A 12,672-nucleotide genomic window follows, 5' to 3' on the forward strand; every position below is an offset into this window, starting at 1 on the left:
TTATTTTTTTTAATCCAGACAGTGTCTTGCTCTGTTGCCCAGGCTGGAGTGCAGTGGCACAGTCATAGCTCGTTGCAGCCTCGAACTCCTGTGTTTAAGCAGTCTTCCTGCCTCAGCCTTCCAAAGCACGGGGACTATAGGCGTGAGCCACTGCCTTCTTCAATATTTGACCCAGAATCCAATCAAGGTTTATAACATCGCATTTCACTATTGTGTTTCATCCAATCTTTTTTGATCCAAAATTGCCCTTTCCCTCCTTTATCTGTTCATGATATTTTATTTTTGAGGTGTTCAGGCCAGTTGCCTTGTAGAATGCTCCAAGTAATTCTTCCTTTATGCTCCTGTGGATAAACTGCATGTCACTTAGATTCTGAATGGGCATGAATTCCAACCTGATATGCTAGTGACATTTTTAAGACACAAGATAATCATTTTTGTTTGAGGTCTGAGTGCTCTCTAGACTTAGGCCAGCACGTTTTGGATGCAGCCAGGAGGAAGCCATTTCCTGATTAAGGCTTAAAATGCCAAGTAGTTTCCTATACTTACCCACCTTCAATAGTTGTAAAATACATTCCAGTTACCAAGTAAATGCTTTTTATTTTAAAAAGTAGCGTTTGTTTTCCTCCTGTCTCCATGTAGTAAACTAATAAATTCTTTTAAGAGCCAGCCTTTTAAATATATTTGTGTTTTATCCCATTTACATATACCCAATATATGGATTTTTCTCTAACTTCATTTACATTTTACACATTTGGTTTCTTAATCTTGCTGGTCTATTTTCAAACAGGACAAGACTAGTCAGTATTACAATCAAACCAGAACTAATCCTACACACACATAGTGCCAGAAATAAGAAAATCTCTTTTGACTATTTTCATTAATACTTCTGTTTAAATCTGTTTTTTTTTTTTTTTTTTTTTAGACAGAGTCTTGCTCTTTCGCCCAGACTGGAGTGCAGTGGCACCATCTCTGCTCAGCTCACGGCAAGCTCTGCCTCCCGGGTTCATGCCATTCTCCTGCCTCAGCCTCTCAAATAGCTGGGACTACAGGTGCGCACCACCACGTTCGGCTAATTTTTTTTTTTTTTTTTTTTTTTTTTTAGTATTTTTAGTAGAGACGGGGTTTCACCATGTTAACCAGGATGGTTTTGATCTCCTGACCTTATGATCCACCCACCTCAGCCTCCTAAAGTGCTGGGATTATAGGCGTGAGCCACCTTAAATCTTTTTTTTAACAAAAAATTTAGTTAAATATTGAGTTTAGAGCCTCCAAATACACAGCCATATAATATACAGAAAATCTGGGCTCTTAAAACAATTTTAGAGAAGAATCCTGCTTAATTGCAAAATAATAACAACATAAGGTCTTTACAAATACTTTTACATATATTTACCAAATATATGTAAAATCTTTACCAAAACTCTATGAGGTAGTTGAAGAGGGTGGTGAAATCTCTCTTTTTCAAATGAAGAAATTGAGGCTCAAATAGATGTACCTGACTTGCCCAGGATTCCATGACTATAAGCAGCCAAGATGAGATTTCAATCTGGTTGGGAATTGCGTGCTAAAGGTATACTTTTGTGGTGCAGTTTCACTGAATTGATTTCCTCAGTCATTCTAGAGCTTTATAATAATTTTGGCAAAATTAAGATATTTATCTTAGGAATAATTAAGCTTCCTACTATCAATAACAGTTTGACATGCTCTTCTGTAGAAGTCCTGCCTTCTTCATTTTTAAATTGCAAACTCCTCTGTCCATTGTACAGACTTACCATGAAAATCTGGGGACGTTATTGCTTCAGAGGATATCCACTCAACATAAGGGTTCAAATAACCAATCATGGCTTCTCTGGTTTAGGCAGATCTGAGAAAGCATCAGTCAATTCGTAGATGCTCCAATGAAGATGCAATTAAAACATTTAATAAATCCTGCCCTCATACCTCATTTTCATTGTTAAGAGTTTGCTTTTGTTTTTTCTTTCAATTTTCTGGGTGACAGTGATCATCAAACCTACAAAATTAAGGTCTGGAGGAGTCAATTGTGATTGTTCTTTTTGCCCCATCATGGATTTGCCTATTTTGTTTATTTTGCTGATTATGGGAAATTGATAGATTGGAAACATCAGAGTCATTGGTTGTCAGTAAATGATATAATCAAAATTATAAGGCAGTTTTGTCATAGACTTAAATTATTCTTCAGCAAAGTATTAATAGGTAGGGGTGTGTGTGTGTGTGTGTGCGCGTGTGCGTGTATACAGTAAGTCCTCACTTAACATGGTCTGTAGGTTCTTGGGAACAGCAACTTTAAGTCAAATGAAGTGTTCAAACTGGTCCTCCACAAGGTGATTTCATTCAATTTCCTTTCATTACAACGTTGATGAGAAAAAAAGTTGGTCTTGTTATAGTTGTTTCAAGACCAACTTCAAGTTGTTAAAGTAGCAGTTTCCAAGAATCTATGGACAAATGAGGACTTACTGTGTATATACACACACAATATACAGGCACATATGTAATTTATATATGTATATACATAGTTATTTGTTCTTTTTTATTTTTTACTCGTTACATTTAATATCTTTGTCATAGGAAGGCTGACAATATAAAACTTCCTATGTATGAAAACTCAAAAATAACCAAAGTGGCAAGTGAATAATTCCTTTGAGAAGCAAAAGAACAGTACAATGTTTATTAACCACGTTTCTTCCTGAATTTTCTTCCATTTTTTTAAACACACAAAAAAGCTTTCCTGTACTTAGATTGCTGTTTTCTGTTTTTAATGTTGTTAACATGCATATTATTGCATTTATGGGTAGTAGTAGATAGTGTAATATACATGAAACCAACATCTAGGGATGACTGCCTTCTGAGTGCTTACAGGTGGCATGTTCTCTTATTATCCAGCTTAATCACAGCTCCCTCAACTGATAACTTCACTTCATCTGCAGTATTTCCAATCTGTAAATCTGGTTGGCACAAGTTGGTTTTAGCATATTTGGAACCATATTTTAAATCACTGGAACCACTTTGCCTTAATGCCCATGGGCTGTCAGCTCTCAAGGGCCAAGACCAAGTTTTTCTTAACTTCGTGCATATAGCATGGGACCTGGCTGGAACAGGTACTCAACAATTTTGCTGAGCAGAACTGTCCTCAGTGGAGAAAAGAAAGGAGAAAGGCTTTACTGAAGACTGCCCCAAATACAAACAAATTCCATTTTAAATGGAATATATACACTTTAGCCCCCAAATGCAGACCAGTGCACCTCTGTGGGGTAGTTTCCGACTAGTCACCTGGTAACAGATCATTCCTGTCATTCACAGGCTCAGTCCCATCTCTATTTTTCAGTATCTTGAATCAAGCTCTCTCTCCTCTAATCATGGAAGAAATAGAACCATAACTAGTTATTTTGGGTAAATGGGAGCTACTTAAAAGATTGATATTTTAAAAGCTTAAATGAAATGTTAATCAAATATGGTTTGTGATTATTTTCTTTCTATGAATATTCTTTAATTGTGGAAGGCCGTTTCTTAGGAAGAGAACAAGAGTTTTCTTTTACAACCGAAAGTTTTTTTTGTTTGTTTGTTTTTTCATGAAATTCTTGAGTTTTAAAAAATTGATGGTTGTTTTGCATATCACCTAGTAGCTAATTCAATGGTTTGTTTTTCTGCTAAATGTTAACCTTCAAAACTTGAATTTATTTCTTAATTGCTATTTCTACTTCAGGAATCTTAAGAAAGATGGCTTAACCCAGTCAGAAGGGACAAGCATAATTTTCTTCCATGGCTATTATAAGTATTAGGAGAGTTTTCACAACCATGCCATAGCTTCCTAGTGATGCAGAATTGGTAAGACTTGTGTGATATATACATGTGTGACTTGTTACATATCATAGCAACTGTATGGTAGGAACAATGTAAATAGCTTCTCTTGCAGTTGACCATCATTAGAAGAATCACTGCATTCCAGTGTCTGAAGAGCTTCCTTGTCCTCAGGAAAATGTTAAGTCCTGGTCCCATCCAAAAGGCACACCAAAAAAAAAAAAAAAAAAAATCCTCTAAATCATCTCCTTGTTAACTGTTCCCCGCCACAGCACACACAAAAGTTTATAAAAGTATTGAAAGGATATTCTCACAAAAAAAGCGAAGTCTTGAGTTTACAGAATGAGTATCAAGTACATGCAAAAAAGCTTTCGTTTCACCCGTATATAAATGGCTCTAGAGAAAGATACATGAAAAAAGTACTGACTACATAACACAGTCTTTGTGGCGCTTAACTAGGGGTAGGGGAGCAGGAAATAAATAGTTCATAGTTAGGGTCAATTCTCTGTCCCATAGTCCAAACATGGAGATCCCACAGTGTCCCAAGGCAGTGAACATCCAGGTATCTTTCCAGATAACTTCCTGAGAGTCACAGCTTTCTTCAGAGTGTCTCATCTTGCCCTTCCGAAAGCCCACATTATTGCCTTCAGTTTCTGCAGCCTGAAGTCAGCCATCCTGAAACACAAATTGGAACCTATCGCATGGTTGGATCTCATGTAACAAAGTAAGAATGTTCCTAGAGAGCAGTTTTTCAGATGAATTTGAGGGAATATCTGAAATGATCAGTACCTCATAGTCTCAGGATTTAGTGGGAATTAGGAGATCACATAGGTAGCCGGGTGCAGTGGTTCACACCTATAATCCCAGCACTTTGGGAGGCTAAGGTGGGAGGATCACTTGAGACCAGGAGTTCAAGACCAGCCTGGTAAATATAGCAAGACCCCGTCTCTACAAAAAATAAATAAAAACCAGCTGGGTGTGGTGGCATATGCCTGCTGGCCCAGCTACTTAGGAGGCTGAGATGGGAGGATCGCTTGAGCCCAGGAGTTCGAGGCTGTGGTGAGCTATGACTGCACCACTGCAGTCCTGTCTAAGGGACAGTGAGAGCTTGTCTCAGAGAAAAAAAAAAAAAAGAGAGAGAGAGAGATCACGTAGTTCACCCAGCACATGAACTCTTGAAGACTCCTATATGGAGTCCAACTAGGATGTTGACCTTAAAGGGTATACCACAAATCATTAGTTCCTCAAAATGATTCTTGTTAAAAGGTTTCCCTTTTAGAAATCCACAGTGTAAATTAGTACATAAGGGCACTGAGAAAACCTATCAATCTACATATGTATATGTACATATGTATGACTATATATGTATATGACATATATTCACAAACATATTCCATTTTATTTAGTCAGCATTTCCCAACGCTTTTATGATAAATATTTGTTGACTAAATTTAATTTAGTAGAAGATAAAGGAAAATAAAAGAAGTTTAAAGGAAATGCATGTATTCTTACTGCCAAGAGAGTAATCTTGAACTGTTCTGACATGCAGGGGCTCTGTGGTCACTGGTGAGATGAGGTACACTGCCACAGAAAATGTTCATACCCTTATATTTTAAAATGAGTATAAATCCTAGAACTCTGTTGGAGGAAATACACGGATTACAAACACAAGTACCTTTTCTGCGTTCTACAGTTTTTAACTACAGGACTCACAAACATCATCTGATACTAAATAATAAATGTGTAGGTCAGTGCTCCTAATGCCATTTATTGGTCTCGCCTGGCAGAAAAAAAAAAAAAATCTTAAATTTAAAAACTCCTTTGTCTACATATTCAACCCCTGGGTATAATTTTGTCATTTTTTTTTCCTTCTTGCTTATTCCCTAAACAGGGCAAACATCTCATTTGTTACTGATTTCTATGGGACTGAGACTATATACCATACATATGCATTTCATGCAAGAGCATACTTCCTTCATTAATTAGCACAGATGAAATTAAATACTTGGGGTCAGTGAATCATCCCTGTGCTTTAAGAGAGAAAAACATGGCCGGGCGCAATGGCTCACATCTGTAATCCCAGCACTTTGGGAGGACGAGGCAGGTAGAATATCTGAGGTCAGGAGTTCAAGACCAGCCTGGCCAACGTGGTGAAATCCTGTCTCTACTGAAAAAACAAAAACTAGTGGGGCGAGATTGCGCCACTGCACTCTAGCCTGGGTGAAAGAGTGAGACTCTGTCAAAAAAAAGAGAGAGATAAGAACACAGAAAGGATAAGAGAGCATTTGAATATAAAAGTTCAATTTCCAGAAAACAAATTTAAATTTTTTTAAAAGCCCAGATACTTGTTTATATTTTCTTATAGAGATTAATGATCAGGAAATCTTACCTATGTGATTGTCTTACACCCAACAGGCTGTGAACTTCTCCTAACTCAGAAGCACAGTTTAAGTAACTTGAACTGTGAGAGGCCAATAGTAGTGAGCTCATGGCCAATTTCACTATTTGTTTAACAAAAGCAGGTTCTCCTCTGAATTCAGAGATGCCCATGAGGTGGGTGCCATCCTGAGCACTCTGGTAGGCATCCTGCCATCAACCTGGAGAAGTTCTTTTTCTGAGATTCCAGGGGCAGCTACAGCACCCATGGAAATAGCCTCTGCAGGCTGAGTTGGTGTACGGGGTGACTAGACAGGGAATCCAGAAAATCTTCTTGCACAATGATTCTTTGCTTTTTTGGATCACATACCCGCATGAGAATCTGTTTAATGCATGGACTCCTCTTCCCAGAAGTGAGCATATGTTCATGTATAATTTTATATAAAGTATAAAGTGCTGTCATGAATCCCCTGAAGTCATTAAATAGACGTCAGGTTAAGAGCTGTTGGCACCAAATCATGATCTTTCTCTTATTCCCGTTTATATTCCCAGCTTGAACTGTGCTAGGCCAGTAAAAGAAGTGGGGGGATAGGACTGATACAATTGCCAAGATGATCAGTGGGGGAAATGTTAAAAATAAAGTGGGTGTTGCAAATCTATAGAGACAGAAAATAAATTAGTTGGCTGCCTAGGGCTGGGGTGAGGTGGGGGAGAGTGACTACTCATGGGTGTAGGATTTCTTTTTGGAATAATGAAAATATTCTAAAATTAGATTGTAGTGATGGTTGCACAACTTTGTGAGTATGCTAAAAGCATACTGAAAGTATACTGAATTGTATACTTTTGAACGGGTCAGTTTCATGGCATGTGAATCACATCTCAAAGCTGTTTTTAAAAGTGGATGTTATACAAAACAAAAAAAGTGTTTCAGCAGAAACTTACAATAAACCTTGTATGACCAGAGATAATGGGTGGCCTCCTTATGCACTGCCTTCAATCAGGAAGGAACTAGGGGGATTTCTGGTTAAAGGTCATTGGAGTTTTTCTCATCATGGAGAGATGTATGGAGAGGTGTGTTTAGGTCTCCTGAAGAGTGGAATGTGGAGGACCACCCATAAGACTAAAGAGCACTGGCTTGATCCAGTAGGATCTCTGCCTAACCCAATATTCTGTTTATGAGAACGATTCGACAGGGCGGCATTGGCTGTCCTCCATGACATTGCTTTAAACGTTAGGAATATGATGCCAATTTTCTCAAATCCTTTCTCTTAATACACTATAGACTGTTAACTAATAAATTTATCTAACTCCATCTTGAATCAATTTCTATGTCAGCTTACTCTAACAAATTCCATCTGCATCCTACTTTGCTTTGCATGATTTTGCTCATGCAGAGGCAGAGCCTGGTTTAGAGATCCTCAAGGGCCATGTATCTCTGATTCTTACCACCCCCTTTTCCATGATGCTGTCAAAAGCTTCTTTTGAGTAGAGTCAAAAGTTTCCAATTCTCCTTTATCTAAAAGGCTTTTGCTTCCACTGCCTTTCTTGACTCTGGCCCTGGTTCTAGCTTGGAAAACCAAGCTGATCTGTATTGTGTACTGGTATCTTGGATATATAGTCAGGGGCTTCTGGGGCATCATTTCAGTACGCACACATGACAGCCTTCACTAGGTTTCAGAACTTGATCTGGTTCAATTTTTTACATCATGAAACTGAGATCCAGAAAGAAGAAACATATGTCCAGGGCCACATAGCTAGCCAGTGGCAAGACTAAAAGTGATGCATGTCTTCATGCCCAACCATTCTGCTTTCAGAACTACCAGGCTGCCCCCCAGACCCTCTGTCACGCTCATCTCAGCCCTTTCAGCCTCCTTCTTCTGGTTTTCTTTGTGGGTTGACCTAGCACTTACCTCACCATCCTGTCTGGTCTCTTCTCCTTCATCCTGGTCAGGTTCGAACTCCGTGCCCCGGTCTACAACATCCACACCAGCATGCACCCTGGGCTTCTCATTTTCCCATTTGGCAAAGCCTTTGTCCTTTGCTGCTTTGTCATGGAACTTGGATTTCATTTTAGGGAAGGTGTGGGACCCTGAGTCCCCCCAGCCAGCCTCTGACCAGACAGGTTCAGTCTGGGTGGCCTGGCTGGTGGTGGCCCTCTGTAGCCTCACGGAGATCTTGCGAGAAGAGCCTGTAACCAGTGTGATGGCTCTGCTGTCTAAATCCCTGTGTCCAGCAGTGACTCCAGGGAACTCAAACACCTCATCCTGTGCTGGAAGTGAAAGAGGATGGTGATTATTTGACATCTGACTGCTTGATAGCAAAGCATCAAGGATAGTGCAAACAGCACGAGTCTGGCATGCAAGGTCCTAGAGGAACCGACGAGGAACAGAACTCAATTAGCTGTAGGCAAGCTACATGTTCCTGAGACTGGAAAGCAGAGAGAAGCAAGGATGATTCAAGGGTTTAGCCACTGCTGCTCACCCTAAAGAAGGCCTTAGCATTTAGAGAGACTGACTGGGTTTAGACCCAGAACCTAAATGAGGTCCAAGTGTGAGGAGGCAAGCAGAGAGAGACCATGGCAGCAAAGAAGGCAGAGGGCATTACCTGGGGGCAGCGAGGGGCTTCCAGGCAGTGACCCATGACCACTGCTCAAGGAGGGCGCCCGGGCAAATCTCCTGCAGGCCAGAACCAGAAGGTCTTTGCACTGTTTGTGACAATTGGCTCCACAGTCTGAAAAATTCCAAGGGTGTCGCAGATGATTAGTGTGTCTGATATTGACTGAGTTTCCAGGGTGGCACTTGATTTTTCAGCCCTCCCCTCCCCAACCCCAGTTTCTGTGTTGAATTTCAGAGTTGAGCTCAGGCCCATGGGGTGTGTCTAGCATCTGGAAAGGGGCCATTGGTCCACACTTGCCTTCCTGAGGTTCCGAAAGTTCTCTTAAATTTGCTCAGCTTGATTCTCTATGCAATTGAGGACCTAATGAGCAATTGTGCCTAGGGAGCAAATAGAGTCCAGCCTGAGAGGTCAGTTGCCTTTGCCCAAAACTAAATGCAAATCAAATGGGGTTGAGAGTCTTTCCCAGGCTTAGATGGAATCCCCACAAAGAGAGCCTAAGGCAGGATGAGGGCAAGAAGCCTCAGCTTCTAGCCTCTCCCAGGCCAACTGCTGCCTCTGATCATTTATTGTGAGGAGTTCCTCCATTCAGCACTTGTCTGGACTTTTTTACTCTTCTTCATTTTCCAAAACCTTTCAGGGCCAGTGATTACATCTTCTGCTTCCTTCCTTTGTATAGAAACAGAATACAAGATGGGCAGATGCTCAGTAAATATGTTCTGTATTTGCTTATGCTTTGAAATGGTATGCAGTAGAGTCTGTGAAATTGCCCATTAGGATGTTTTAGATAAGGTAATAGAATGTTAATTACTACTTGGGGTAGAAAAATGTGGCCACTTCAGATGGTGGGTCCCAATTATTTCCCTATGGTGAGGGTCCTACACTTCACAGAGAATCACTGAATAGAGATCATCATTTCTCTCCTACCGTCAAAGAGGACCTTTCTAACTATTTCCAATACCCATTTTCCCCTAAGTGATCTTGTTTCCAAAAAGTCTTAATGACGTGTTCAATTTATTTTAATTAGTTTTTTCTTCACTTTATATGCCAGTAAGAAAATACAAGAGATAATCCAAAGGTATAATATATTTTCATCTTTATAAAATTGCGTGTGTGTGTGTGTATTTTAGGGTATGAGGATAGAAACCAGAATAAAACGAATGACTCACTGCTGGGCAATAAGTTCTTGCAGTATCTTTGCTGCTTGAAAGTAAAAATCTAAGTTAGACCAAGGCAAGTGATAGAGAAGCACTAATGGGAAGGTACTTCTGAGCATTAAACAGTGGCTTCCATTGAGATTTGGGAAGTTTTTTGTTCATGCAAAATGAGGAGCAAATACTGGAAAATAACTGGAGAAAAAAGGCATGCTAGGGGAACAACATTCATCTGAAGGTATTCTGTGATTAAGATGTTTCTTTTTGAAGTTTTATTATATTTTTCAAAAGCATTGTAAGATTCTTAAAAGAACCATATAAACTGTACGCATAGTGTCCAGCAACTTCTTAAATAACAATAATGTGTACTTGATCATATATGTACAAGTAGCAACACATTCCTAAATGCTTAATATACATGCATATAGCATTTGTCAAATATATTTTATTCAATTGTTTATAAACTTAATTAAATGGGAAATATAGAGGAATGCATTCACTGAAAAGGACAAAAATACATTTTAAGTTTTCTCCTTGTTTTCTGTTACCATCTATGTGATTTAGTAGAGAAAAGAATAGCTAAGTGTGAGTGGGAAGAAGTGCCTATGGATTATAGAAATAGTAAGTAATGTTTTTCTTTGAAGGAAAATTTCTTATATACAGTATTTTAGCTAGGCTTGTCCCACTCAGAATTCCCACCTTAACTGGATGCCTCTGATTCAAAAGAACTAGATTTATGTGTGTTGATAAGAGTGGTTTCTAACAAGCTATAAAATTCCAATTTTAGCTCTCCAAAACTCCAGGAACTCCTCCTCAGAGGCAATCATTCTCAGTTGCCGTTGACCCAAAAGACTGAAATTCTGAATAATGTCAAGAGCTTTTGTAGTTTAACCAAATTTGATTCTTAACCAAAATGTCACATTTTAAAAATTTTAACAAAATAACATTGATTTACCTTTGCATTTGTATCCTTGCTTGATTATGCCCCAGAGCTGTAACAAAAGACAAAGGAATGTCAGGGAATCTGAGGATAGATCTGGAAGGAAAACAAGGCCACTGAGAGGGAAGTCCTGGGAAGCTTCATGACTAGCCAGGCACAAACAGGATGTAGCCACTCTTAACACCCTTCCTGCCAGATAGAAGAACCCTCTCTGGGCCCCTTCCAGCTATGGTGATAACATGAGTTTCATTTCCCTTTTCTTTCTTGGAGCCAACTGGGAGCCAGGATGGGAAACTACTAAAGTTTGATGCACCAGACTTTGGCCTGATGTGCTCTCAGCAAAACGTACAGAGGAGATGGCCACTGGTCTTTGGGAGCCCCTGGCTCCCTCTTTTTAATGACACTAGCTGCTCTAGGTACCCACTACAGGAAATGAAGCAATGGAAGAAGCGCGCCTCACATGAAAGCATTTGGATTTTCCTAGGTTATTTTCTGAGTAGTATTTGTCCCGTGGAAAAATACAGAAGAGGAAATGATCTTAGTTATTCATGTCTTCATTCTCCGCATTTGCTCTATGGTTGGCCTGTGCCAGGGCTGTAGGAGATGTCGAAAAAGCTCAGATTCTACCAACCAAGGAGTCTGTGACTTCCTTGTGGTTAACGAGTAGGAAGTGACAAATCCCTGAGGCGAGATGTGAGGGCCCACAGTTCTACGAGGGAGCGTTTGCCCGGTGGGGGGGTTCAGAGGCAACATTCTGGTGGTGGTGTCTTCGCTCTCTAGACAGACTCCTAAACACCATAAAGAAGAGGGCCTTGCCATGCCCTTCTGTGCCTCCCCACAGCTCTTGCACGGGGTGACAGATTCGCCAGAGGTGTACAGTATGGGTAATTAAATGGGCTTAGCTCAAGTTGGAGGAGAAGAACTATTGCTAACTTTTTCGTGTTTGGGTTAGATGGCTATTATCTACTTAATAAAATAATGTCGAAAAAAGCAGGGCCCACTGGGACTGATGGGGGTGCCGTTCACAATGCTCATAGTGTATTATAAGCGAACAATGCCCCCACATGTGGGCAGCATGGCCCGCTCTTCCAGAAGAGTAAGTCACAATGTGAAGTGACTCAAGATTACAGGAAAACTCCTTACTTCTTGACAAGGAACTTCCGCAAGTAGAAAACTAAAATTCCTTTGAGCCTTAACAGCTATTTGGTCCTTCAGAATACATATTAAAATGCAAATGTCGGTCAGGTGTGGTGGCTCATGCCTGTAATCCCAGCACTTTGGGAGGCCGAGGCAGGTGGATCACGAGGTCAAGAGATCAAGACCATCCTCACCAACATAGTGAAACCCCATCTCTACTAAAAATACAAAAATTAGCTGGGCATGGTGGTGCATGCCTGTAGTCCCAGCTACTCAGGAGACTGAGGCAGGAAAATCGCTTGAACCTGGGAGGTAGAGGTTGCAGTGAGCCAATATCCACTGCACTCCAGCCTGGCGACAGAGAGAGATTCTATCTCAAAGAAAAAAATAATAATAAATAAATAAAATGCAAATATCTCCTAGGACAGAGCAATATTTTGTCTTGGGGACAGGAAGGATTATTTGACAACTAAGTAGAAGCAAGGATGGCTGGAAGACAGAGGGGCATGATCCAGAAAAGGGCAGTGGTGGCCAAGATCATCACAGCTTGATCTTTACGATAATCTAGTTTGCTTCTCTTTTATAAAAGGTAAATGTGATGATCCAGGAAGTTAGATAATTTCCAATCTCCCACAA

The 12,672-nt window shown here is 40.1% G+C and overlaps 1 protein-coding gene across 4 annotated transcripts in view; it reads right to left on the bottom strand.

Moving 5' to 3' along the window:
• Nucleotides 1-2,657: 2,657 nt before the first annotated feature.
• The window catches only part of RASGRP3 (RAS guanyl releasing protein 3), an 87,112-nt gene continuing 77,097 nt past the window's right edge, over nucleotides 2,658-12,672 (bottom strand). For 2 of the 4 annotated variants that reach the window (XM_015112059.3, XM_077958492.1), the window contains exons 11-14: nucleotides 10,915-10,951; nucleotides 8,797-8,922; nucleotides 8,103-8,461; nucleotides 2,658-4,491 (exon numbers count right to left, since the gene is read on the bottom strand). In XM_015112059.3, coding sequence (XP_014967545.2) covers nucleotides 4,483-4,491; nucleotides 8,103-8,461; nucleotides 8,797-8,922; nucleotides 10,915-10,951 — 531 coding nt within the window. In that variant the 3' untranslated portion in view covers nucleotides 2,658-4,482. 4 annotated transcript variants of the gene reach the window in all.

Source organism: Macaca mulatta, chromosome 13, assembly GCF_049350105.2.
Source record: "Macaca mulatta isolate MMU2019108-1 chromosome 13, T2T-MMU8v2.0, whole genome shotgun sequence".
NCBI classification, from domain to species: domain Eukaryota; kingdom Metazoa; phylum Chordata; class Mammalia; order Primates; family Cercopithecidae; genus Macaca; species Macaca mulatta.